The sequence below is a fragment of the Neophocaena asiaeorientalis genome, unplaced genomic scaffold, assembly GCF_003031525.2.
Source record: "Neophocaena asiaeorientalis asiaeorientalis breed wild unplaced genomic scaffold, Neophocaena_asiaeorientalis_V1.1 scaffold59, whole genome shotgun sequence".
NCBI classification, from domain to species: Eukaryota; Metazoa; Chordata; class Mammalia; order Artiodactyla; family Phocoenidae; genus Neophocaena; species Neophocaena asiaeorientalis.
In genome coordinates, this window is record NW_020174268.1 from 19116059 (window position 1) to 19143997 (window position 27939).

Here is a 27939-nt window from a genome sequence, read left to right on the forward strand (position 1 = left end):
TTTTTATATAATTATATATAATATTAAAATATAACTAATAATTATATATTATATTCAATTATTGTTATTATAATAATTTTTCTACTCTTTACCTTTTCCTCTTCTTGGAAAATGTTTTTAAAGCTTAAAAAAAAATCTACATTATCTTTCTGAAATAGTTTTTATTTTGTAAACAAATAGAATTTATCAGTATAAAAAATACTTCCTCTTTATAAAAAATTAGAGAGGGCTTCCCTGGTGGCGCAGTAGTTGAGAGTCCGCCTGCCGATGCGGGGGACAGGGGTTCGTGCCCCGGTCCGGGAAGATCCCACATGCCGCGGAGCGGCTGGGCCCGTGAGCCATGGCCGCTGAGCCTGAGCGTCCGGAGCCTGTGCTCCGCAACGGGAGGGGCCACAACAGTGAGAGGCCCGCGTACCGCAAAAAAAAAAAAAAAGAAAAAGAAAAATAATGGTAATTAGGAAGAATAGGGGAATGAAAATTACTGTGTCTTCAACCTTAAGGAAACCTCAGGGTTCTTCTTAAATTTCTTTTCATCTTTCTCCTGTGCCTAGTTTGTTCATTCGCCTCCTTGTTTTACAAAATCCTACCTACTGAATAGTATCCTCTGTGTAACGTGTTGGTAATTCATTACACGGGGCACACTAGCTTTCGTCTGTAACTGCTAGTTTCATCCTAACTCATACTGAACTTTGGGACTTGCTGCTGCTGCTCTTTTTCTGAGGATAATGGAAAAGTCGTCTCCAGTGTCTTCAGACTTTTCTGTTTGGTTTGCCGGCTTCCGCCATGTGGCAACAAGTATCTGAGTGTCTGTTATTGAACAGTAAGTATCTCAGCTATTTAAAACCCAGTTCAGCCCCACTGTGGAGCCTTTACAGCATCTGCAGCCCCAGTTAATGGCCGTCAGGTAACCCATTCATTGTGGATGAAACATCTGGCCGTAGATCTCACTGAGGTTGGTGGACATTTGAAATGCCAGCTGGGAATTTTTTTTTTTTTTTTTGTAAAGCATGGATCATTTTATTCAAGGTTTATTCATAAATCTGACAATATCTTCTCACGATACTATAGAAGAGCACCAGAAGAAAACTGACACAGCGGTATGACTGAATACTCCTGGAAAAAAGGGCCCCAGCTTTTGAATAAAGGAAGAAAATATACGGAGGAAAGTTCAGTATCTCTAGAATGAAAAGAGCACTCTTACGGCGCATCTGCGGTGGGGGGCGCTGCTGCACCTGACGACCTGGGGATTTGCCCCCAGACACCGCCTGCCTCCTGGCGGTTTCCTTGGGCTCACGCAGTCATTCAGCACGTACGGTCAGCCCTCCGTACCCACAGGTTCCACATCCGTGGCTGCAACCAACCATGACTGAAAATACTCGAAAAAGAAAAAATTGCCAGAAAGTTCCAAAAAAGCGACTGTGCCAGGCAACTATTTATATATCATTTCCATCGTATTAGGTATTATAAGTAATCTAGAGATGATTCAAAGTGTACAGGAAGATGTGCATAGGTTACGTGCGAACACTACAGCTTTTTATATAAGGGACTTGAGCATCCTCGGAGTTTGGCGTCCGTGCCAGGTGTCCTGGAACCAGTCCCGCGTGGATACCGAGGACGGCTGTAGGTACTGAGACAGGCTGTAGGCGCTAGCAGTGAACGAAGTGGACACGTGACGTTTTCTCATGAAGCTTACGTTCCAGCGAGGAAAGACTGTGAGTGTTCGTTCGTGTGTAGATCAGTGCATGTCAGCAGTGAACCTCTTTAAAAGGCAAGGTCGTGGGTTTGAAAGGATGGGATGTGCCGTTGACAGAGTGGACAGGGAAGGCGTCGCCGAGCAGTAAATGAACTGGCATCGTCTGAGGGAGAGGATCCCACCCGGGGCGGGGGCTGGGGGGAGGGCGCGCCCGGCGTTTACAGGAATGGCAGGGAGGCCCCGGCGGTTGGGACAGGGAGCGCAGGAAGCGGGGCGGGTGCTGTGGGCAGGGCTGGGTGGGGGCCTGGTCCCGGGGACTCTGCAGCGAGGTGGGGGCCGCGGAGGGCTGTGGGCAGAGGAGCGCCGCGGCCTGACTTCCATGTTTTAAGGGGCAGGGGCAGCAGCGGGGAGGGCGGTCAGGAGGCTGGGACCTGATCCAGGTGAGAGATGAGGGCGTGTCAGGGGCAGGGCGATAGACAGCGAGGGAGAAGGTGGAGTGCTTGGATCCTGCTGATTTTTAGAGGGCGAACAGTGGGATCTGCTGAAAAAGAAGGGTCAAGGATCACTCAGCTGTTCTGGGCCTGAGCGCCAGGGGGTGTATGTGAGGACAGGACACGGGAGGACAGAGCGGAGAGCAGGGCAGGTGGAATTCAGCTGTGGGCGTGCTGATGAGGGTGCCCGCTGGGTATCTGCGTGGAGGGGCTGGGTGGGCAGTTAACTCTGCAAGGGTGGCGTTCTGGGGGGGGCCTGGGGGGTTGGAGCCATAGCCACAGACCTGCGGGGGACGGAGGTGAGAACGTGCGCCTCCCATCACTTTCCATAGTTTGCTGTTCATTCCCCCCACCCATGTCACTGGTCGACGATGGGCGTGGTTGGTGGTGACGGGTAGGAGGGGTGGGTTACCCAGCCCAGTGGGATCAGAGCTGGACCAGAGGGAGCTTCCAGTCTGAACGCCCCAGGTGATGCTCTAGCAGGTGCCCCAGGGAGCCTTCTCTGAGAAGCACCGTCTAAGGCACTGCATCCTCTTCTCTCATTGATGAGCCGCACACACCTACCTCTGAGTTCTTGATTCTCTCGTGTTTCTCAGCAAACCCTAGATGAGATGAACGGGTCCTCTCATCACTCCCTCAGACGCTTCTCAGGTCTACCTGTCATGTGGATGGTAGGAGGGACACATTATGGTGGACAAGCAACTAAAAACTCAAAGTGCCCCTTCTAAGTGCAGTGTCCGTAGCCATGAAGTCAGACCACACGCGCCTGACGCTTTAGCTCACCTTTGGCAGCAATGCAGCACCTGCCTTGTGAGCGATGGATGTAGTTTATGAGGCCACTTTAATATCAGGGCATTTCCTTTCTGAGAGTCCCAGTTCATTCTTCCAGGGGGTCAGCTGTCTTCCTGGAGGGTCCCCTTTCCCATAACAGTGTTCTTACCTTTTGTAGACGGTCAGATGTATTGATAAGTTGTTCATCACGTTCATGAAGAGGTGTTTGTGAGTCCCCAGGGATTCAATATTCTGCATCGTCCTAAATAAAGCCTTAGGGTGATACCTGCTTTTGGAGCTGGCACTGTGAGATCCACGGGGAACGGAGTCAACTAAGATAACGTTTAAGTTTCCTGTGCATGGACCTGCAGTGTTCACAGGTGAGGTTCCCCCAGGCTCACACACGCCCTCCATGTTCCACAGCACCGACCCATGGGAATGAGTGATCGGACTTCAGTGAGCTTTTCTCCCTGCTTTTTAGGATGGCTGCTCTTTTGCTAAAGAGGTTAACATTACAAACTATAAAAACGGAAAATACTTGCATTAGAAGACGTTTGGGTAAATACGTCGTACAGAAGACGGCGCTGGCGGAACCATCCCACATTGCCTCTGCCCCAAGACCGTCCTGCCTCATTCACGCAGAAGCTTTTAGTACTGAAGACACCCAGGACAAGAGAGAAAAGAAAAAAAAGAATGAAACAGCTTTTCGTAACGTTGGAAGAAAAATTAACGAGCGCATCATTCAGGTGCTGGACGAGAAGGGCAACGACCTGGGCCCCATGCACCGAGCGAACGTGATCAGGCTCATGGCCAAGCAGGACCTGCGGCTGGTGCCGAGGGACCCCAGTGCCCAGCCCCCGCAGTACCAGCTTATGACGGGCACGCAGATCTACCAGGAGCGGCTCCGGCTCAGAGGGATGGAGAGGGCCGAGCCCAAGCCTGGTAGGTACCTTGCTGTCTGCCCCCGAGGTCCTCAGGACTGCAGATCCGCAGCTGAGGTCAGGCATTTGCCAGGGCCCCTGTGACAACAGGCCAGTGAGAAGCTGAGACGTCCTTTCACCACCGTTTCCAGTGTCTTTTTCGTCCACTTATTTCTATCCCTTTTTTTCTATTTTCCTTGCTACTCTTGTGTCTGTCATGTCTTCCTCTACACCTGTGTAAAATGAGGGGAAAACAAGGTGACCACCACCAAAATAATGGGAACCCCCTTAACCCCCCCGACGGCTGCCTGGCCTTCCACTGCACACGGGCATGACGACGTGGACAGGTAGGGTGGGCTCCTGGTCCTGTCCTGGGCCGCTCACCTGTCGGGGTGCCCTCCTCCCCTGCTCCCATCATCTCTAAGCTGGGGGGTGGGGGTGGGGGTGTGTGTGCAGTTAATCACACGGAAGCACTCCCTAACTCTGAAGTGATTCCTGGAGCGTGCCCCACGCCCGTTTCGTCACAGTAAGGGTAGGAACGCTCACGTGATGTGCCAACTCACTTGTCATTTAAACCGTACAGAAGCCGTGAGTTGGATATTAAGTGAAGAGGTTTGCTTTTCGTGATTCCTAGTAAGTGCTGATCGTTATAGAAAACACACTGGGACAGAGGTCAGAAGGCTGGCTCCAGAGCTGCACAGTAAGGCCACGTGTCAATTTTCTGACACCACATTTAACAACAGAGATGTTGACTGGAAAACAAAAACTACCCAGAGGCCAGCTAGGGTGATAAGGACATCAAACTATGTCACGTTTACAACAAAAAGGTGGACAGCCTGAGAAGCTTGGTTCAGAGATGGCTGAAGGGCTGACAGAGAACTCAGACCAGCTGGTAGGAGCTGTAAGGAAGCAAAGAGGTGTTAATAAAAGAACTCCTTTTTAGAAAAATTACTTTTATTTAAAGAAGAAAAAATATAAGAAAATAAAACCTAAAGAAAAAACATAATAAACACCTGTTACCCACCATCCAAAATAAGAATAAGGATTAACTGGTTCCTTTTAAAGGACCACTTCTTTGTTCTTTCATCAGACAATGGTAATGATAAACGGAAGCATTCCATGTTGAAATACTCTTACTTGGCAGGTAAAAAATTGGTATTTTACCTGTGTCTGTCTCCCGTGTTTGAATGTTTACTGGCATGTGAAACTACTGGACAGGAGGACGTGTAGGGCCCCTGTAGCAATGCGGACTTAGGACGAGACAGACTTGCGCCAAGTCTCACTCTTTCAAACCAGGACCCACCCTGACAAAGGAACTGACTTTTTCTTCAAATATTGGACAACATGATTTGGACACAAAGAGTAAACAGATTCAGCAGTGGATCGAGAAAAAGTACAAAGTTCAAATTACAATAAAGAAAGGGAAGACTACAGAAGAGCCAGAAAACAAAATGGTGAGTAAAAGCAGGTGTGACTGACTGCCTGTGTGTTTTTGTTTTCTTTCTGATCTTAAAAATAAAAGTGTAGAAAATCTGGGGAATGTAAAGGCAAAGAAAAGTAACTACTAATCCTACCCAGTGACGATAGTAGCTTTCCAATTTGTTTTTCAAAATGCAAAATGTACACGTTACTTTTTCCATTGTAGCATAAATACTTCGCCACATGAAAACACTCTAGTTCACAGGGCTTCCCTGGTGGCGCAGTGGTTAATAATCCGCCTGCCAATGCAGGGGACACGGGTTCGAGCCCTGGCCAGGAAGATCCCACATGCCACGGAGCAGTTAAGCCCGTGCGCCACAACTACTGAGCCTGTGCTCTAGAGCCCGCGAGCCACAACTACTGAAGCCCGCGCACCTAGAGCCCATGCTCCGCAACAAGAGAAGCCACCGCAATGAGAAGCCCGCACACTGCAACAAAGAGTAGCCCCCGCTCGCCGCAACTAGAGAAAGCCCGCGTGCAGCAGCAAAGACCCAATGCAAAACTAAAAATAAATTTATAAAAGAAAAACTCCTTTATAACTTACAGGCTATATGCTATTCTGTTTTACAAATTGTAGAGGATCCAGTACTTAAGTAGGAAAGTTAGAAACTTTATGGGTTCATCTTCTAAAGTCTGTTTCCTTTTTATAAAGGCCTATAAGCAGCATTCCATATAAAGTCGAACTGTCTTCCAGAAAGTGGCTATCAGTTGACAGTCCCAGGATAAGTCTGTGGACCATCTACTTTGCTTTTGGAGTTAGACAACTTGCAGCATCTAAAAGGCAGCACTGGTTTTCAACCTTAGTTCCACGTTAGAATGACTCAGGCCTAGGGCCCGGCCCAGCTCAGCCCAGCTGATGCAGAATCTCTAGAACTGAGTTGTCTGTATTTTTCTAACCACCCCAATGACTCTGTGAATGAGTGCTGGGAACGGCACTGGGCTGACAACCTGGGGGGAAAGGAGGGGTTCTGCCAGTGCCCAAACCCACTGCTTTGCACTGTTTTCGAGAGGGTGGTCTGGGCCAAACATAGCCCCTCAGTGCCATGACGGGATTTAAAACTATCAAGCCTTTAGTGCATTAGCCTAGTTACATGGAGTTTGTATAACTGCTTATCGTACAGGTTTCAGTCAGCTTAACCAGGTATGTACGATTCGATTCAGCAACTCCCTTAAATAGCAATTCAAGTATGCTGGTTTTTATGCGTATTAGAGCATTAACACGGGGAAGAATCAAAGATGTTGGTTTTAAATTAGTCTTTGGCTGTTTTCCTTTTCTAGGAGGAGATATGTAATCAAATACTCCAGACTATGCCTGGAATAGCTACCTTCTCATCCAGGCCACAGCCCATCAGAGGGGGAAAGGCTGTGATGTGTGTGCTTCGTCCCTTGAGCCAAAAGGAAGAGAATGCGTGCAGATCAGCTCTGGGGACCCAGAGAGGAGACGCTCTGAACAGAGGAAATGGAAACGACGGAGCATCCAATGCTCTGCACCAGTGATTTTAATAAAAACGTGCTTCTGAGAGAAAGTAACTGAGCTGGCTGGTCTGCGGTCCTTCAAACAAAGCAGTCTGGCGTGTAGCTGGGGCCAGCGTCGCCACGGCGGAGGGCACCTTGCCTTTAGTGCAGTTCAGAAGGCAGTTCAGTCTCCCCATTTCTGGGCAAAGACACGCCCTGGTCCTGTGTCCTTTTAGGAGGGATGTACCCACTAAGCCGAGAGGCCAGACTCCGTTTTTCATGAGACGGTCTCACCTTTGGGAATAAGGAAGACAGATTACAGGCAAGCCTCTGTATCTGCGGGTCAACCAACAGCTGATCAAAAATATTTTTAAAAAAGAAAAATCCAGAAAGTTCCAAAAAGCAAAATTTGAATTTACCGTGTGCCAACAATTTATATAGCATTTTCATTGTATTAGGTATTGTAAGTAACATAGAGATGATTTAAGGTATATGGAAGATGTGCAGAGGTTATATGCAAATACAGCTGACCCTTGAACTTGGGGGAGTTAGGCACGTGGACACCTGCGCAGTCGAAAATCCTCATTTAACTTTACTTGGGCACCTGCGGATTTTGGTATCCTGGGGGTTCCTGGAACCAATTCCCCGTGGATACCAAGGGACGACTGTAACTCGAATTCAAAATCAAAACTACTGGAATCGTATACCTATCAGGTATACAACTATCGCAGTATATACAACAACAAAACTACTGTCATGAAGTAAGAAAGTGAAATCCACACAATTGCTCTGTATGGTAGTACAGCCTCACACAGTAATAAGTAGTTGAAAATACGCTAAATAGACTGCATCTAGTTTAAGCCAATTTATGTTTTAAAATTAACAGCTTGCTAAGTCTCAACTTACTTTGAGCTTCATTTTTTTCTTGTCGGGGTCATGCACAACGGCGTGCCTGCTGAGGCTCTGCTACAATGAAGGAAAAAGAAAAACAGTTTTATTTGTAACACACTGCCACTTGGTATTTGGTGTCTGCTAATATGAAAACCCCATGAGTCATTTAAATAAACGGACAGCCTTCTTTCTGTTACATTCTGTTGAGGGATCTGACTTCTACCACTGGAGCAGAACTGTTCCTTAAACCTTGGACTAAAATCACTGCCTTTTACAAGGACCCAGGTTAGGAATGTATACATTTTCACCACGTGTGCCTGTGGCTTCCTAGTTCTTTCATAGTAAGGGGTTTGGGGGGCCAGTTCTGAAAACCCTTCCGAGCTGAAGGAGGCTCTTCTAACTGAATCTGTGTCATCAGCATCACCAAACGCCAGTGGAAAATCTGACCCAAGTCCTGCTGTCCTCAGCACGAACACTGACCACCAGCAGTTCCGTGGTTTTCTGACAGTCTGGGCTGTGCTAAGCCAGCCTCACCCCCACTTCAGTCTCTACCATTGTTCACACGAGCGCCTGTGAGAGCACCAACCGGGCGCGGGTCCTTGGAGCCGCACGGGCCCCTCCACCTGGGGTCACGGTCTCCAAGTCTAGACCAGTGTCCCGAAGCTCTAAGGTCCCCCATGTCCTTGTCTCTTGCTCCCCTTCTCAATCCTCAGATGATGGCAGCCCAGAAGGACACCCCAAATAGCAACAGACTCATAAATAATAAGCATATGGTACCAGAGGCCACTGGGTCTCAAATTCCGTCATGTAAGAATCACCTTCTTTCTAACGAACGAAAGTTCGTTAGAAAATGACTGGGCCCATCCCCCGAACTTCTGATTCACTGGGTCTGGATGTGCATTTCTCGCAAGTTCCCTGGCGATGCTGAGGGCCAGACTTTGAGCACAGCACTGGCAGGGGCGAATCTGTCTGCTCGCAGAGTTTGGTGAAGAACCACTCCTGCTGGAGCAGGAGTGAAGGGCCCGAGTCCCCCCCAGCCTCCCCATCTGCCGCCTGGGGCCAGGCTCCCTGGAGCCCAGCAGCCCCCAAGGACGGCGCCCGGGCGGGGCGCTCACCTTCATGGCAAATGTCTTGCCGCAGCTGGCGTGCTCACACACGAACGGGCGCCACTCCTCGTGGAACGAGAGGATATGGCTCTGGAGGTTGAACACGGTGGTGTAGGTGCGGCCGCAGCCTTCCCTGGGGCACCGACACATGTCCCTCTCCGGGGCGTGAATTCTCATATGCTGCTTCAGGAAATCCTTGCGCTTAAACGTCTTCTGGCACACGTCACATGTTATGTCCTCTGCGGGAGCAGACTAGCAAACTGAGCCCACTTCCCAGCTGTTACCATACAGGAAAACTAATATGGAATGTATCAAGCGACATATTCGATGCCCAAAACCTTATGACACATAGATCAGAAATCTGGGAGGAAACTAACTCCAGTGTGCCTCAATCTTTCCAAGTCCCTACATGACATGAAGTCCCTGCTTCTGTCTGCAAGCAGCAGGGTTCTCCACCCGGAGGTGCAGCAAGGGGCGGGGGTTAAATGGACCAGTTTTCTTCCGTGTCCCCCAACACACAGGGCACGCTTCCCAGACTGGCCTGCAGACACCAGCCAGTGCCTCCCCGGAGGCCTCACCTGCCCGAGCCTTTAAAATGTGCACAGACCTCGGCCCAGGACCACAGATCTCTGCTCACGTGTCAAACAGCTGAGGTACCCTGGACTTACCAGACATACTATAGAAACTCTGTATTTTCAAGTTCACATTTAACGTTTCACCCTTTAAAAGCACTCAGTCAGTTCCACAGGGGCAGATATTTATATGCCCCTCATGCCTGCCTTACCTTTATGGGCTTCTCTCACATGTTTCAGAAGCTCTGTCCATGTTTTTGCCACAAAAGAACATTCTTTTTGACACATATAGCCTATTTCAAAAAAAAAAACAGATTGGTGCATTGCCTTTTGTGAATACTCGGCATAAACACCAATCATAATTAGACCGAAAGGAAAATAATTATCAAAAAATCAAGCAAATTATCAAAAAAAATTAGACTGCAAGGTAGCTATGAAAACTAAGAAAAGTTTATTTTACAGTAAAACCAAACAACTGCATGTCAAGGTCCTTCATATAGGCTCTCCCTTCAGCAGGGCTTCAAGAGGAGGCCCTCCCTCTCCTGTTCTCAGTGGGCTGGGTACACGGCCCACGAACCCCCAGCTGCTGTGATGCACTCCCCCAACCCCGCCTCCATGGCTCAAGGCCCCTTTCTCCTCCCCCTGCTTTACCTTTGCCTCTTTTTTTACTCAGCCCTTTGCCCTGGATAAACCACCAAGGATAACCTTGCCCACCCCCAGCTTCCTGTAGTGTCAATATCTTCTAAATTTAATGCTGCAAAAAAGAACTAGGAAGAAGCAGCTAAGGGAAAAAAGAAAAGATTCCAGAGAAGAACTCTGTGAACAAAAATGGACACTGTGCAAAGCACTTCAACTGGATTAGTCAGTGTAACAGTCAGCCCGAGCTTCACCCAATTAAATACCAGATAGAAACTAAAAGCCTCAACTACTAGTCTCTTGTCTTTAAAAAAAAAAAAAAAGGGGGGGGGGACTTTCCTGGTGACGCAGCGGTTAAGAATCCACCTGCCAATACAGGGGAGACAAGTTCGAGCCCTGGTCCAGGAAGATCCACAGGCCGTGGAGCAACTAAGCCTGTGCGCCACAACTACTGAGCCTGTGCTCTAGAGCCCACGAGCCACAACTACTGAGCCCATGTGCCACAACTAACGAAGCCTGCGCGCCTAGGGCCTATGCTCCCCAACGAGAGAAGCCACCGCAAGAAGCCCACGCACCTCAACAAAGAGTAGCCCCCGCTCGCCGCACGGCTGTAAACAATAGACGTTAACTCTCAACGGCAACAACAGGGAGTGGAAGGGCAGACACGACACCCAGCACCTCTTTGGTCAAGAGCATAAAACCTGAGCAGGCAGATGGAGCCCCTGCCCAAGCAGTTTCGGCTTCTTGGGGTGACCACAGACTCGAGCAGTCAGAGAATTAACACGCTCTACTGCTGGTGTGCCCGTCAGCGGGCACCAGTACATACCCTCGTGGACCTTCCCGTGTCGCTTCAGACTGCTGGGGGAAGCAAAGTGTTTTCCACATCCCTCGTGGGTACACCTGGGTCAACAACACACGAGCATTAGCTGATCTGTTTTCAGACAGAACTGTACTTAATAGTATGTCGTCCTCATCCTGCCAAAGTCTCCTCTTCCCACAACCAAACCAGTCATAAAAATGGGATTTCAAATTCAGACCTAGTTGTAGATGAAATGCAAGTTACTTCACCAGCCTTGGGCAGAACAAACTGAGAGAAAAAAGTCATTACTTTTTTTTTGCTTATGTGATCAAATTAAACAGTTTTCACCTTTATACCTCTGAAAATATACCGTCTTCATGGCAACAAAAAAATGGCTCGGGTAAACACCTAAGCCATCCTGAGTCATTTGCGTCTAGTTTTTCTAATGACGTTGCCATGGGATGGTGTGAAAAGAAAACAGCAGCAGATGCCTGGCCTCTGGGCGCCCTTTCTGCGCTCAGGCCACCAGCGGCACAGGAAGAGGCGGCAGAGCTGCAAGCAGGGACGGGCACTGTCAACTGCAACAAGTCCCAGGCAGGGGACCGCCCAGCCGCGCACAGCGCCAGCCAGGGCTCGCAGGACGGCCATCAGCAGGTGCCCTTTGCAGGTGTCTTCCACCGCGTCCAGTCACCTCTTCCTGTTCCTCCTGAAACCCTCTCCGATGCAGGCTAAGCCCAGATACCTTTGTTCTACAGGAAAGGAATACTTAGCATCTGCATAAGGACATTTCGCGCCACTGAGCAGGCTCTATTTGAATAGTTAGGACATAAGCCTTACCTTCAAGCTTAACCGCAATTGTACTAATTTCACAAATTATTCTGAAACACATTAAATCTTTCTGTTAGAGAAACAAAAGCACAAACTTGTGAAATGCCCAATACATAACTGGGCATACACTCGCAACTTAACGGGGAAATGCTGATTAAGGAACTGCCTCTGAGCATTGGTATGCAATCTGTGCGTTGTCATCTTATCCCCACCTGAACCTGAAGCGGCTTCGCCCACGGAAGGTACCTACTTGAACGGCGGCTCGTTGGTGTGCTGGCACTGGTGGATTTTCAGCTGCTGATGCTTCTTGAAGGTCTTCTTACAACCTTCGAAACTGCACTGTTTAAGTAAAGGTTTGGTAGTCTCAAAAAAAAATCAAGAACAGTTCACAACAGAATCCTCTCAGGATAAAAATACCGCAGAAATTACGTACTTGCTACTTTCACCCATTTAGTTACTATAAAATTCAAGAAGCTTTGAAGAGTAACACATATGAAACAGCAAAAACGATTCATTTGGGGTAGTCTACCAATAATATACTTTAATTAGCAAAAAAGTCTGCCTTCAAAACAAACCATTATTATGATAGCTAGTGTCCAACTAAATTCAGATATTTGACCAACAAAATTTGGTTGATGAAAATTTTAGACACACAGGCAATAAACATAAAAAAAGTCAGAATTTAAGCATACAAAATCATTCATACTTACTATATATTGTTTTTGCTGGTTTTCATGTTTGCGTTCAAAATGTTTCTTCAAGTTTGCTTTTGTGCTGAATTTCTGATCACAGCCACTAGCTGTACAACTGTTAGGAAATTGTGTAAAAACCAAAATATTAACAAACCAAGGGAAGAGAAATTTTAAGATGTGTACATCCTCCCACTTTATAAAAGCTAATTATTCCAAAGTATAATAAAAAATAGTCTGTAACAAATTCCGAAGTGTTAAGCCGTACCACACAACGCCTCTCAATTTGACGTGATTTTATGTAACGAGATGCATTTTCTTGTTAGGCTTCTGAAATTAAGCACAGTATAGCAGACGTTATACAGTGGACAGAGGGAAGATGAGAAACACTAGTTCCAAAAGCCTAAACCCTGCTTAGACTTAAATCATGCTTAAACTGTTCTCAGTTTAGAATCTGGTAACTTTAATTTTGCTTGAAATGTCTCTACAAACTACATTTCCAAAAAGACCTCAAACAAACAAAACAAACAAAAAAACTGGTTTCAGCTTATCATTAGAGGTAAAAAACAGATATTTACAGAACCATAAACCATTAGGCCCTGTGACATATCACCAAGCCGGTGTAGTTCCCCTTAATGAGTGTTTCTATATCTTGACCTTGAATTATCTAAATTCTTCGTGGTTTTTAATATGTGCTCTTTTTGTGATGAGTTTTCATAAGCCGGACGGATGAGGCAGGACTTCCTTTGCAAGCCCTCATCTTACCCATCATTCACCGATAAACCCCGAATAACACTCCTATCAGGCACCACGCTATCCACAGGGACAGGCAGAAAAAGGTGCAGAGTGACAGGGGGAGAAATGCCCAGAGGCCCACTGGAAGGACACAAGAGGGGTGCTGTGGCAGAGACCACCCACCCCGAGTTCCAACACGTGCTATTTCTGACCTCAGGAACAAAACGCTCACTTTCAGCTGGGTTCACAGCCAACAGAAACAGAGCTTCTTCCAGCCTCCCTTGTGGTCCCACCACTAAGTGCTGGCCCATCCTGCTCAGCTCCCACAGGTGTCTAAAGAGGGGGCACACCTCTTTTGCCCCCCCCTCCATCCCAGTGGCAGGAATGCTTATGTGACAGGCGGAGCTCCAACAGCCATCTTGGACCATGAGGACTGCAGAGGAAGTTAGGAGGAGCCCCTATCCACCTCGGCCTTTCTGCATCTTACTTATGCAAGAGAAACAGAGACTATCCTGTTTAAGCCTCTATTGGGCTGAGTTTTCCGTCACTCTTGACTTCAATCCTGACACAGACATCTAACCCAACACCACTGTGGGGAAGAAAAGGGCCAGGAAAGTCCTGCCAGGAACCAAACAGCAGAGACAGGGGGCGTGAGACACCCTGGCAAAGCTGGGGGTGGGAGTGCTGCTGCCCAGTTAAGAAGAGCTGGACCACCACTTCCTGTCAGAGTCCAGCAAACGGGGCAAGACCACAGAAGTGCCCAGGCACAAAGGTCATTACATAAGCAGTGCTCAAAACCACTGCCCAGTTTTAGGAAAGGAAGCAATCTGGAGGGTGATGTGAGAGAGGGCCAGGGAAACAGCCTTCAAGTGAGGCGTGCAGGCCAGCGCCTGAACCGAGACACGGGCAGCTGGGGGAGGGGAGAGGCCCTGAGGGGTAAGGACAGCCCTTGCAGACCTCCTGCTGTGGAGGACGGGAGGGAAGAACCAGGAGTCCTGCGGGTCAGCAAGCAGGCAGTGATGCCGCCTGACAAGAACGAGACCAAGGACAAAGCTTGTGGACTGTCAGGGACCTGGGCCCCATGGAACCAGGGAGACAGCCAAATAACGCCGCGCAGCAAGCAGCTGGACTCGGGGATCTGGCGCTAAAGAGAGGGATGTGGGCTGGAGAGCGAGCCGGAAGAGACACTGCAGTCGTCCTGCTCCAGCAGGAGTAGCCCTCGCCGTTCTCTCCAACCCGCGCATCCACACCCAGCCCCATTTTTATTTAAGACTTAGTGTTTTAAATATAAATAGTATACGGCCACTTAGCTCAGAAACCAAAGGCATGGAGAGGGACACAGCTGCATGGTTCCTTCCACCCCTGCCCCTACCCACCCAGGACTCCCACCACTCCCAAGACAGGCAACAACATTCTTTAGTTTTGCTATGTAGCCTTTAGGATTTCTTTATACAAACAGAAGCAAATATAAATAGAGGACTTGTTGTCTACCTCCCCTGCTCCTTTTTACACACAAACAGGTAGCCCGAAATACACCCTCTTCGGAACCTTGGTTTTTCAACTAATAAGCCCCAGAGAGTTTCTTAGTTTCACAGGGAACACCTGCATTCCTCTTTCCCCTCTGTATAGTATTCCACGGGTGTGGATATACTTTACCTGGTCCTTCCTGATGAGCAGGAGGGCTGCTCCCATCTGTGACTTAACAAGCCCTCCAGGTGATTCTGATGGACCCCAAATTTGAGATCCACTGCTTTAAAGTAGCTGATTTAAAAGAAAAGCAGTAATATCTACCTTTTCAGAGATAATGAGCAACTCCATCAGAGAAGAATGAAATTAACACTGGCATGGCAAAGGAGTGGGGGCTTAATTGAAAGAAACAGAAGATAAACTGTTAAAGCTCTACTTCCTCCTTCATATGTCTCTTATCCCAGCAGCTGACTGGTTCGTAAAGACCCTGATGATACAGAGCCCAGAATCTGCCAGGGAGCCATGTTCCATCTGGTCTGAACTTTACGACGTTGATTTCCCATTTAGGACACCCTTTAAAGGGAGATGAGAGGATGCAAACTCAAGACAACTTCCGATGAACGCGTCCCTGAAGTTATCATACGCGATGACCCATAAGGCCCCAACGCTCTTTGCACATTCCAAACCCTGTCTCAGGAGATGCAGGCGAAAGCAGCTCCGCTTTCTTCACCTCGAAGGTCATCAGCCAATTCTGTGCCAAACGCCACCCACTTCAGAGGCCTGAAGACAGTTCTCTACTTACACAAAGGGCTTTTCTCCAGTGTGAACCAGGGCGTGGCGGCTGAGGTGCCAGTCCCTGACGAAGGTCTTGCTGCACCCGTCATGGTCACAAACAAATGGTCTCTAGCAGGAAGGCGACAAAAAGCACGTCAATCCTGCCTGCATCAGTGGCTCTGGTGTTACTTCAAGCCCTAAACTATCTGATGGGCAAAGCCGTGGACTCTGTCTGTAGAGGTGGTTTCCACCCAGTAAGTGCTGAACACCTGCTACAGGAGGCCAGGCAAGGATCTCCCGCCTGGGGTTACACGACAACCGAAATGCCGCAGCTGCTCACGAAGTCGCTGCTGCAGGTTCTGTTCTAGGAACACTATGTGAAACCAGCGGGCAGCCTTCACAGTAACCGTACAGTACTGTGAACCTGCTCCCGACCTACACCCGGCTTCAGTAGCGGCCCCCGTAAAGATTTCCTGCCGGCTCTCAGCACGGCCTGCGCGCACTGATCCTCTCCTCCCGCACAGCATCTCCGCATCCACTCAGAGCCCAGGGCGGGCGGTCTCATCTGGACAAGCCCACTGTCTGCTCAGAGAACGCCCGGCACAGCTACAGAAGACTGGGTCACATCCGAGAAAGCTCACAGGTGCCCGGACACACACAGCTCACGGCCCGAAGTGCAACCACCACGTGGGACCCGGCAGTTGGGAGGAAGGGCCTGCACTCTGAACCCGTAGGAAAAGCCAAAACATGTCCCCCGTATAACCAGTTCTGTGCACTTAACTATGGAAAACATGCCCCAGAACAGTCCAGGAAGGAGGTACCAAGGCCTCAAAGGACTATACTGGTAGCAAAGCAGGTGGACAGGAAGACAAGAGCTGCGTTACCAGGGCAGGTGCACAGAACTCTGCACAGCCCGTCATGCAGGACGTTCAAAAAATGTCTGTCAAATTAATGTGAGATTTGGGATGACATGACTCCAAGTTTTCTAGCCTGTGTGAAGGAAGCTGGGAGTGCCAATATCCTAAATACAGCCCACGAGTCTGAAAGGAAACGTAAAGTCTAATCTGGACATCCTGGTAACAGGGCCCAGAATTTAGGGGGGTTGAACGGGTGAGAGGAAAGAGAGGAAGGCGAAGCATAAAGCACGTCATGAAGGAAGCCAGTCACAGGGTAAGAAGAAGCCAAGAGAGTGGGGCAGGTGGAGAACCTCGAGGGCGGGAGAGGAGCCAGGGGAAAGGGTCAGTGAGCGGGACAAGGTCCCGGGGAGGGAACGGTCAGCCTTCAAATGCTGCAGGGGTGAGGGGGACGGGCAGCGTGAGGACACACGGAGGGATGACCTGTAAGTCAGGAAAGTGCTAGGAGCGGAGGCAGGAGCTGCAGCACCCTGGTTAAGGGCCTTCAGCTGAGGCCCTGAGAAGCCAGACTGCCAAATCCTGGGAAACTCGGCCAATTCCTAGGCCTCCATGAGCCGCCCTTTGCTCACCTGTCACCTTCCAAAGGCTTCCTACTGCTCTCAAAACAAAACGCAGGCTCTAAACCCACTGGTACCCTGGCCTACAAATGACCCTCCAGGCGTGCCCCTCAGGCTCCCCTTGAATGGTTCCCCGACCCAATCACGTTGGCCGGCGTCCACCCTCAGGACCACACGCTCCTCTGGCAGTTCTCTCTGCCCGGGCTGTTTCTCCCCCAAATGTCTGCAGGGCTGGGACCTTTTCTTCTCATTCAGGTCAAGAGAGAGGCCTCTCCCGACCACCCTCCTGCAGCCCTCTCTTCACTGCGTCGCATTCCTACTTATTCCGCTGTCCTCCCGCTTAAAGCATAAGGTCCCTGACGGCAGAAGCCTTGCCTGTCGTAACTGCTGCTCTCCGGGCCAGGACGGTACTGAACTATGAATGAACGAACACATGCAGGTCGCAAACCTCCCGTACTCTAAAGTCCTCCTCCATTCCGGTCCCAGGAGGCGGGGCCTTTTAAGGCAGGTTGGGGGTGGGCGTGGGAGGGAGTATTCCAACCTTGCAAATATTTACACGTTATGGGGACGTGGTGACTGGCCACCACTCAAGGTCAAAGAAGGGGAAAGTGTTGCTTAGTGAGCCCTGAGCCCACGGCAAGGATATCTCGGTCCTAGAACTCCCTGTCTACCTCCCCAGCCCTTCCCTGCCCTAAGGCATGGCTGGTTCGCTTGTGTGTCCCGAGGGCCAAAGCTGAACGCGTCTGCGCACCCACGCGCGGGACCTTCGGGCAGCGCTCACCTGGCGTGCACCGCACCACTAGTCCCCGGCCTGGACGCCACGCCCCCCGCGGCCACGCCTTCGGCCTCGTTACCTCCCCCGTGTGCTTGCACAGGTGCGCGTCTAGTTTCCAGGCCTTGTTGTAATTGGCGCTGCAGTCTGGGAAGGAGCAGATGAACCTCTGACGGGGCGCCGGGGGCGGCGGGGCTAGGCTCTCGCCGGCCGCGACGAACGCGTCGGCGATAGTCAGGGACGACACCGCCTCCGCGACAGAGGCCGGCGGCTCCAGGGTGCCCAGGGTCAGGCACTCGGCCACGTGGTGAGCCACGTGCCACGAACCGAGGCCGGCCGACCGACCGCTCCGTGAGATCCTACGCGCGGTCCGACTGCACTTCCGGTAGCGCGGCCCCGGCGGGGCGGGGCGGGGCTGGAGCGCCGGCGTAGTCGCGCATGCTCCGAAAGGCCCCTCGCCGGCCCGCTTTTGCGCATGCTCTGAGAAGCTCCTCGCCGGCCCCCGCCCCTCCCGCCCTGGGGCAGGAGCGGAAGCGAGGAAACAGTGGCCAGGCCCTCATCCTCTCCCGCCCCCAGCAAAAGGTGCCCGCGAGTCGCAGGCCCTGTGATGGACCCCGAGGCGACTGTTAAATGTGTTCCCATCCGCCACCACCCTTTTCGAAGTACTACCCTTGCATGATCTAAACTATCCAGTTCTTACTACAAGCTGGGTTTGTCTTCTTTATGGATTCATTTCCTGCAAGCTCTCTACATGCTCCCTCTGCAAGCCCCCTGGCAGTGCGTCCTAAACTTGCTTAAAATCACGTGGAGACCTTTTAAAACTTCCAAGCCCAGAGCATATACCGGACCAATTAAATCACAGTTTCTGTCACTGGGAAACGGGAATCCGTAGTCTGGAAATTCCCCAGGTGATTCCAACGTTCAGACGAGTTTGGGGACCACTGCCCTGAGGCCTTGCTGCTCAGAGTGTGGTCTTCGGGTCAGCAGCATCGTTCGTTTGAAATCGGAACCTCGGACCTGCTTGAATCGGAGAGGTCTCCAGGTGATGTGACGCACCTTGGAAGTTGAGAAGCACTGTTCAGAGGCTTGAATGGTATGGGTATCTTTATGGGGACCACATGTTTAAAGGACATCCTTGGACGAGGATAACAATGACAGGATGGCCTGATGTTCCCCCAGGTGTGTACTTTTCACAGACTGCATCACTTTGAATCATTTGGCAAGCCCTTGTCTGATGGTGATGAGCAGTCCCTGCGAAGAAAGTGCAGTTTTGAAAACAAACCAGGACTCTCCCACGAGGATAATGGCCTGTCTTGTCGGGTCCTGAGGACTGGGAGAGGGAGTCTGGGACACGCATCCACATGCTGCTTTTCTCCTTTGCTGGTCCGACCCCTCTTCAGGGGACAAGTCCGCAGACATCCCTCCTACAACTCTGCACATCTTAAATGGTTTCCCTGGTGCCGGTGCCGGCTACCTCCTCCGCATTCCGCTGCCCCCTGGCCGTGGCGGGGTTGCGTGGTAAACCTCTTCCTCTTCCGCCCTGCTCTTGGCCTCCTGACACACACCGTGCCCCGTGCCTCTGCTCCTGCCTTCCCAACTTCTCCCATCTCCTTAACCAACTGTTCTTCACACCTTCTTCTCGGTACCCATGTCTTCGTGCTCAGCCCTCTGATGTGAGGTGTTGTAGCGGGGAGCACCGACTTTGAGGTCTAAGTCTACATTTACTCCCTGTAGGGCTTTGGATAAGGTTCTTTGAATCTCTTTTCTTACCTTTAAACTGGACCATTGGAGTCATTCTTGGAGTGAATGTGACTGTATTAACCGATAGTTCCATTTATTACGTGCCACCCCCTGAGCCAAGCACATTTACCAGCAACTCTTGGCTCTTCCAGCAACTCTGCATGTAAAGAAGCTGATACAATCCAGGCCGTGCCTTTTCTTTTTCTTTCTTTCCTATGAACTGATCCATCGTCCACCTCTATCCTCTCTGCAGTTTACTCTTCAATGTGTTTTCAACATCCCACGTTTCTAAATGAGTGGATTTTTTTTTTTTTTTTTTTTTTTTTAAATTTTTTTTTTTTTTTTTGCTAAAGTAAAAAACATCAAGCAGTCACCTCCAACTCAACATTATTTGCAAGTGAAACAATCTTACCATCTCCACCTGGTTACACTCCCTCCCTCCCGCTTGCTCCCTGCCTTTCTTGCCATTGGCAGTGTGACCCTGTCTGCCACCCACGAAAATGTAGAACAGTGGTTCTCACCCTGGCAGCACACTGGAGTCACCAGGAGCTTCTGAAAAGGATGTCTCTTGGGCCCCACCCGCACCAGTGCAAGCAGCCCCTGTCCCTCCTCCTTCCATCTGCCCATCCCTGGTCTGGCCGACTTGTGCACCTGCCTGTCCATTCCCTCCCACCTGCTGCCCAGCTTTGCTTTGCTCTGAGCCTGGACACCTGAAACAGCCTCTCAACCGCTCTCCTACCTTAACACTCTCCTACCTCTAATCTCTCCGTAAAACACTTGAGACTTTCTAGGTTTAAGTTTGCAAGACTGGCATTTGCAAAGCATTTTTGTTCCTCTTAGCTATTATTCCTACAAGTCAGGTAAAAGCACTCAGGTGGGAAATGGGGTCCCCGGGCTCAGGCCCCCTCCAGGCCCCGAATGGGCTTGGTAGTTTGGCAACCCAACTCTGAATCCTGGCTCTACCATTTACTATTTGGCCTCGAGAGAGAGTTATTTAATTCCTCTGAAGTGTGTGTTATCTGTACAATGGGGATAATGATATCTATGCCACAGTGTTGCTGGGAGATTTATATGAGACAGTTAATTCATATGAGGTGCTTAGCTCAGGGCTCAACGTAATAAGTAATCAAAAATTAGTAGCCTTTATTTTTCTCCCCACTTGCTTCTGGCTTATGCCTTCTATTCACCCTTGAGTTGCGGTTGGCAGGCTGCTCTGACAGCTTCCAGTGAACACGGCTTACTGGTATTCACATCCTTGTGTGATTACCCACCCCCTTGGGGTAGACTGGACCCTGTGAATTGTTTCTAACTAATAGCATAAAGCAAAGGTGATGGGATGTGATTAGGTTACAAAACACTGGGACTTTCATCTTCCTAACAGACCTTCATTCCCTTCTGGGCTTGTGCACTGTGACAAAACAGCAACCACACTTGAGAAACCCACAGGGCAAAGAACTGAGGGTGGCCAACAGCCAACTAGGAACTGAGGCCCTTGGTCCAGCAGCCCTGGAGGAACTGAATCCTACCAACGAACATGTGAGCTTAGAAGCAGATCCTGCCCCAGCCAAACCTTGGGATGAGACCTTAACCCTGGCTGACTCCTTCATTGCAGCCTGGGAGAGACCCTGAAGCAGAGAACCTGGGTAAGCCAGGCCCAGATTCCTGACCTGCAGAAACTGTGAGATAATAAGTGTGTGTGTGTTTACGCCACTAAATTGGGGGGTGATTTGTCATGCAGCGTTACTAACGCACAGTTACATCACACAAAATAACTCTAGACCTGGTAGTCCTGCGCTCACACTAAGGAGAGGGCATCTGAACAAAGAGGTTTCTGACCGGAAGGAGACCCTGACCCAGCATCCAACCATCACACAAGTTTCTTCCTATCCAAAAATCACACAGTGTGACCAGAACGCATGTAGTTATGGCGATAAATGGACAAAATAGCTTGAATGTGGACTGCCCTTCAATATGTGGTCCCTTTAACCCCGATTTTATTCTTATCTCCTAATGTTTACTTCTCCCGGTTTGGTCCAGCACAGACAAGGTGGTCAGCTAGGGCCACTGTCCTAGCAGATCAAGCAAAGCACCAGGACATCATCCCTGAAACCCACCTTTAACTTGAAGCTCTGTTCCTTCTTTTATAGGCATGCCATAGAAAGACTTTTGGATTCAGCCCCAATTGCCACTAACTACTTGAGTGTGACTTTGGGCAACTCTCCGCAACCTGCTTTGCCTGGTCTGTGAAATAGAGGAGACCCTGCCCTGCCTTCCTCTCACAGTTGCTACGGGCATCATATGGGAACTTGGCGAGTTAACTGACCTCTCTGAACCTCAGTTCTCCATCAGCCAACTGTGGACAACAGTACCTACTTCACAGATTGTGAAGATTAACAAGAAAATACACGTAAAACACCGTTGCCAACCGTGAAGTGCTAGCCATCTGTAAACTGTCACTGACGCTAGGTTCTCAAATATTGGCTCAAACAAAAAGTGAATGAGCCAAGGTCATCCCAAGGATGACCAAGGTAGGATTGAGCAAGAGAGATTCCACCCCTCGGCCACATCCTCAATATAGCCCGTCTCCCCCGTCCCTCAGGGAGCCTCCAGGGTCACTGATCATCTAACCAGTCAGGAGAGGTCCCCCAGGCATCACCTGTACCTTTGTCCTTGCTCCTCTGTCAGCAGAGTCCTCGCCCTCTTGCAGCATCTGTTCTTGGACCACCTCCCACCCCGCCACGACCTCCCCGGGAACCCTCAGTGGGCAGTGGGAGACGCGGGACACCTCCCTTCTTGGCTGTCCGCTCACCACGCAGTTCCAGCCTGGCTTCTCCAATCAGCCCTCCTCTCGCTTCAGTCTGATCGTTGAATTTTCCTGCAGCTGTAATTGCCCCACCAGAGTACCGCCACGGGCCTGTGCTTAATCACTCCCACCCACTTCAAACCCATCTGAGCCGGGAGCAGCCAGATTCCATCTAGTTAGTGAGACCTAATTGCTCTCTGATTACCCACAGGGTCAGGTGCTTGAATGCTCACAGTTTCCATCCACAGCCCGTGCAAGATTTTTGCGTTTGACAATCTCCTCCATCAGCTTTTTTCACCGAGCGCCCAGAGACGCCCCCGGCAGAGCTGAGCGGGAGTCCTCGCCCCATTTATGGATGGCTGCTTGGTTTACCTTAGGGGTGGAATCCATCCATCTCCCTTTACTGCTTCATCTCGGTCCAGTCCACCATCATCTCACCTGATCTCCAGGTGCATCCTGCAGCCAGGCTCCCCCTCTCCAGTCCTTTCTCCACACGACTGCTAAGGGATCCTTTCCAAAAGCCAGGGATTTCAGTGGTGTCCTAGAGCCTTTAGGATAAAGCCCTGACTCCTTACTGTACCCCGCACGACCTCAATTCGCACCCCTCCCACTTGGTCCAAGCCCCCCCCACCCACTCGGTCCAACCCCAATGAGCTTCCTTCATTACTCACACCTGCCCATCACCCACTTCCCCGCATACTCTCCTCTCAGTTTTGTATCACTCTCTCTTCTCATAGAGCCTATAGATTTCCCAACACTGCTATGAAGAAATAGGAACCATCTCTTTTCAGATAGAGGGTTGTGTGGAGAGAGGATGGGAAGGGCAGGGGTCTCCTGGCTCCTTGGGGTGTCTGGGACCGTGTTTCAGAACCTGCAGAATGTATCCTGGAAAACCACGGCTCTAATGTCTGTGATGATACAAACTTGCCCCAGAACCTTAAAAGGACCTCTATTAATATTCACTTACCTGTGGAGAAGAGAAATTATCTGGTCTCAAGTATTAGTCTTCTAGAAATAGGACTTTGAGTGCATGTTGAAACAGCTGCTGCCTCTCCTGTGTAGGTCCCTGCCCCTATATAAAAAGAGGAAATGCCGTCATCTAGTTGCAGCTGCGGAGGAATGAAATGGTTCTGTTCCATTTTTCTCTTTTCCAGGCCTTTTGTCATTCTTTTACCCAGTGGATATGGGGATATATGTATAGCTGATTCACTTTGTTATAAAGCAGAAACTAACAAACCACTGTAAAGCAATTATACTCCAATAAAGATGTTTTTAAAAATCTGGTTTATAGGGCTTTCCTGGTGGCGCAGTGGTTGAGAGTCTGCCTGCCGATGCAGGGGACGCGGGTTCGTGCCCCGGTCCGGGAAGATCCCACATGCCGCAGAGCGGCTGGGCCCGTGAGCCATGGCCGCTGAGCCTGCGTGTCTGGAGCCTGTGTTCCGCAACGGGAGAGGCCACAACAGTGAGAGGCCCTTGTACTGCAAACAAACAAAAAAAAAAAATCTGGTTTATATGGATATTTCCTCTACCAAATGTAGAAAAAAATATATACTCCATTGCACACCAAAAGCTCTTCCTTTGTCACCCTTAGAGCCCATCATTACAACTGGGGGGAGGGGGCGTCATGCCCAGGGTCCTCTCCTCAGAAAATACCCACACACATCTCAGCAGACAGATACTGCATACAATTTAATGGAGGGTGGACTCGGCTTAAGAATTCCTGCTCCAGAGGGTGAGTAGACAAAGATTTTTCAAAAGTAACACTTGGGGCAGCTGAGACTAATGGAGCTGGCATGCTGGTTGGAATTTTCGATCTTTTGGTTGCTTTCTGTGGTACGATTTCAAGCCTGAGGTTTGTGACTGTTCCCGGTGGGGCTTGTCTCCAGAGCAGTGGCTCTTCCAGAATCCCAAAGGGTGGGCGTCCGGGGAGAGGCAGTACTGTCTTCCAGAAGGGAGTGTGCTCTTCCCTGGGACAGTTTGTGACAACGCATTCTGTCCACAAGCAAGTGGCTGACGTCCTTGCCTCCCCCCAGAGTCATGACACTGGTGACACGCTCAGTGATGGCACCAAGCGACAAGGTGGGCAGACCTGCGTGTAATGGCTCAAGGTTGCTTCTTGCAGCTGTTAACTGGGGCTCTCTGTGTGAGATGCTGGGCCAGCCCCACGGGGTGCTCAGGGACTGCACACCGGAGACGACACCTCAAAGTCACCTGGGCCAGTGCCAGGTGAGCGGTTAAAAGTGTTACAGTGAGATCGCCCCTTGTCTGCAGCAAGGTTGGTGGAGAAAGATTGTATGTGGTTTTTTTTAAAGACTTTTTTTGACGAATTCGTTACAGTATAGCTTCTGCTTTGTTTTGGTTTTTTGGCCACAAGGCACGTGTGATCTTAGTTCCCCGACCAGGGATCGAACCTGCACCCCTTGTGTTGGAAGGCAAAGTCTTAACCACTGGACCACCAGGGAAGTCCCGATTTTATGTGTTTTAATCATGACATCACACACAAACTCTTCATTAAGCTTCTATTGAGCAATACATGAAAGTATGTAAATCTGGGAGAAAATGAAAAGGACTGGTTTCTCTTTCAAAGTTACTTTGAGCATTAAAAGTTTTTTTGTTGCTGGCCGTATTTGCAAAAAAGTGCTGTTTGAGTGTTATAATTGTATTAAAATGTGTACTAAAATTGTACTGAAATGTATTAAGCACTGTTGTTTCTATTTCGTCGCACGGGGTGCGGCAGACCGTATATAACGAGCAGGCTTTTCCCGAGCGGCAGCTATCCAGCATCAAGCCCCCTGCGGAAGGAGGAGCTGTCTGCGCCCCGTGATTCCAGGGGTTCAGGAAGAACTTGGCCCCGAATGGTGCTTTGCTTCATGCTTGAAAGTACACACTGAGGTATTTGGGTACCTGAAAAGAAACCAGCAAATACTCCCGGGAAGGTGGGTGTGAAGACTCCAGGAGCCCTGGGGGGACGAGTTGGGTTTATTGCTCATCCCTGGAGTCTGGGAGAGTCTGGCTGGAGGTACAAATTGGAGAGTTTCGAACTAGATTTTTAGGACCTTTAGCGATTTAAAAGCCACCTCCCAGATAATTTTACATTTCTGAGGCCTATCACCAGCCTTCTGGGCGCCAGCACCCAGCACACTCCCAAGGCGCGCCCCGGGGCTGCAAGGCCCCCCACCTGGCCTTGGCCAGGGGTAAGAGAGAGGCAGCCCAGCAGCCCAGCCTGCAGGGGCGGGAGCCTGGCCCTGCCTCCCCCTCCCACATCTAGGGGACCCTGTCCCCTACTAGTTCCCCTCGGAGCACTTCCTTCACAAATCCTGCCCACAAACTCAGTCTCAGGGTCTGCTCTGGTGAACCAAGATTCAAATCAGTTTATAAGGTTTATTCCAAAACACAATGGGCCTCTGCCAGCCCCACCCGGCCTCTCTCCAACCTCTTGTTCTCCAGAAGCAACAATTTTACATTCATCTCAGCTTTTTTTCTTTTTTTTCGTATGTTCCTTTACATCTCTAAATAACATTTTCATAGTGCTACTTCTTGATTTTTCAGTTTTAGCCACTTTCTACTGATTTTTCCTTATGGGATATGAAGATTAAGAAAAACAGACACACACACACACACACACACACACACACACACACACTTTCTCCATTCTCCTAAATGGTTATGAAGTAACAATACTGCTAGGTTACTCTTATATAGAATTTGCCACATGCCAGGCATTGTTCTAAGCATTTCACATGTATTAATTCATCTACTATCCCCCCAAACCCTATGCAATAGGTTCTGTTATGATCCCCATTTTACAGATAAGGAAATTGAGTCAGAGTGAACGGCCTGCCCACCCGCACAGCTCATAAGTGGGTTATCATGATTGAGTAAAGATTTGGACCTAGTCGGTCTGGCCTCGGGGTCTGTGCTCTCAATCACGGTTATATGGCTGGGATTATGCCATAACTTTAGTGAGACCAGACTTCAGGATTTTTACTAATATGATTATATCAGTGTTATCAACAGCTGATCCAGGTAGTAAACTGTGATTTCTCTTTCCTTCTTGCAAAACTTTTTAATTTAGCCAGAGTTTAAGAGCTGTCTGTTTTTTGTTGTCGTTGTGGCTTACCTGGTCTTTCGTGTTTTTTGTACTTATCTCTAATTCAGCCTAACTGCCGAGAGTCAGCTAAAGCTTCTCTCAACACGCTCCAACACATCAGGCATTCTTTCAGCTTTATCTTCTTGGAGAAATTTCTCCTGGAGCACTTCTGACCGGTTCCCATCTGGACTGACTGCTCCCAGGACCTGCTGCGGAAACTGGAAACTCTGAGGGTCCTCTCCTTCTCCTGGTGTCCTGACATCTCACGAGGATACACAGAGGTGTGTCTCGTTGTGGCCTGTTTTCACCATTGGGCTGGGCACAGAGTGGACTCTTGTAATCTGAAACCCATGCCCTGAATCTTTGGAGATTTTCTTGGATTACTTCTTAAATGATGCCCTTAATCCTCTAATGTTTTCATCTGTTCATGTCTATTTTGTTTTTCTTTTTGATCTGTTTTCTGGAAGATTGCCCCAGCTTCATCTTCTAACCTACTGAGTTTTTCAAATATTCTATACTGTTTTTATGTTTTTATATCTTCTGCTATCATATTTAAATTTTTAAAAATTTACTCTCTTTTTTTTAAACATGTATGCTTTTTCTTTATCAATTTATGTCTTTCATTGTATCCTATGCTCTGGCTTCTGCCCTTAGCACTCTCGTGAAACATTTGCCCAAGTTTGTTTATTTGTCTGCTTGTTTGTTCGTTTGCTTCTTTCTTTCTTATTGAGGTATAGTTGATTTACAATATTATGTAAGTTTCAGATGTATAACATACTGACTCACAATTTTTAAGGATTATACTCCATTTATAGTTACTATAAAATGTTGGCTACATTCCTTGTGCTGTACAATATATCCTTAGAGTTTATTTATTTTATACATAGTAGCTTATACCTCTTAATCCCATAACACTATCTTGCCCCTCTCTACTTCCCTCTCCCCACTGGTAACCACTAGTTTGTTTTCTAGATCTGTGAGTCTGTTTCTTTTTTGTTATATCTGCTGGTTTCTTTTGTTTTTTTAGATTCCACATATAAGTGATATCATACAGTACTTGTCTTTCTCTGTCTGGCTAATTTCACTAAGCATAATATTCTCTAGGCCCAGCCACATTGCTACAAATGGCATTACTTCATTCTTTTTTGTGGCTGAATAATATTCCGTTGTATATATATGGAATATATATATTTTTTACATCTTTTTTATCCATTCCTCTGTTGTTGGGTTGCTCCCATGTCTTGGCTACTGTAAATAATGCTTCTAGGAACACTGGGGTACATGTATATTTTCAAAACAGTGTTTTTGGGTTTTGGGGGTATGTACCAGGAGCGGAATTGATGGATTACTAATTATTAGAGAAATGCAAATCAAAACCACAATGAGGTATCACCTCATACATGTCAGAATGGCCATCATCAAAAGTCTACAAATAACAAATGTTGGCAAGGATGTGGAGAAAAGGGAGCCCTCCTGCACTGTTGGTGGGAATGTAAATTGATACAGTCACTATGGAGAACAGTATGGAGGGTCCTTAAAAAACTGACCGTGCAGTTTTGACTCTACAATTGCAGCAAGCAGCCGGGCTTGCTGCGGCTTCGCAAACGCAGGTTTGCCAGGCGATCCCAGCTTTCTTCTGAGAAGAAACCAAACAGAGCCATCTTGTGGTGGAAAAACGATGCACACGTTTCAGCCTAAAGCTTGAATTAGGTTCTATGTGACATGGGCGGGTGTAAATGTATCTGCATACTCTCATA

General features: G+C 49.0%; 2 protein-coding genes and 2 long non-coding RNA genes across 8 annotated transcripts in view; 1 reads left to right on the top strand and 3 right to left on the bottom strand.

Annotated features, from left to right (window-relative positions):
* MTIF3 (mitochondrial translational initiation factor 3) overlaps positions 1-6884 on the top strand; it is a 10683-nt gene extending 3799 nt beyond the window's left edge. Inside the window, exons 2-6 of one of the 4 annotated variants that reach the window (XM_024755336.1) lie at positions 1069-1712; positions 3134-3335; positions 3437-3897; positions 5172-5329; positions 6633-6884. In XM_024755336.1, the coding sequence (XP_024611104.1) occupies positions 3438-3897; positions 5172-5329; positions 6633-6851 (837 nt within the window). In that variant the 5' untranslated portion in view covers positions 1069-1712; positions 3134-3335; position 3437 and the 3' untranslated portion in view covers positions 6852-6884. Of the gene's footprint in view, positions 1-1068; positions 1713-3133; positions 3336-3378; positions 3898-5171; positions 5330-6632 lie in introns of all 4 variants that reach the window. The other 3 variants (XM_024755335.1, XM_024755337.1, XM_024755338.1) reach the window with 3 other exon arrangements.
* On the bottom strand, positions 2098-3107 carry LOC112406524 (uncharacterized). The gene is made up of 3 exons (XR_003004575.1): positions 2968-3107; positions 2749-2841; positions 2098-2234 (listed from the first exon to the last, which is right to left on the bottom strand). It is a non-coding gene; the product is annotated as an uncharacterized LOC112406524 (long non-coding RNA).
* On the bottom strand, positions 3499-6618 carry LOC112406525 (uncharacterized). 2 transcript variants are annotated; one of them, XR_003004577.1, is made up of 4 exons: positions 5899-6618; positions 4439-4774; positions 3906-4108; positions 3499-3609 (listed from the first exon to the last, which is right to left on the bottom strand). It is a non-coding gene; the product is annotated as an uncharacterized LOC112406525 (long non-coding RNA). The 2 variants fall into 2 exon arrangements; XR_003004576.1 differs by lacking the exon at positions 5899-6618 and having other exon boundaries at positions 4439-5179.
* On the bottom strand, positions 6842-19952 carry GTF3A (general transcription factor IIIA). Its single transcript, XM_024755359.1, has 10 exons — positions 19811-19952; positions 17632-18065; positions 15335-15435; positions 12352-12448; positions 11892-11980; positions 10841-10914; positions 9591-9671; positions 8816-9045; positions 7716-7775; positions 6842-7103 (listed from the first exon to the last, which is right to left on the bottom strand). Exons 1-10 carry the CDS (start codon positions 19950-19952, stop codon positions 6972-6974), a joined length of 1440 nt encoding a protein of 479 aa, XP_024611127.1. The 3' UTR covers positions 6842-6971.
* Between the last annotated feature and the right edge of the window lie 7987 nt (positions 19953-27939).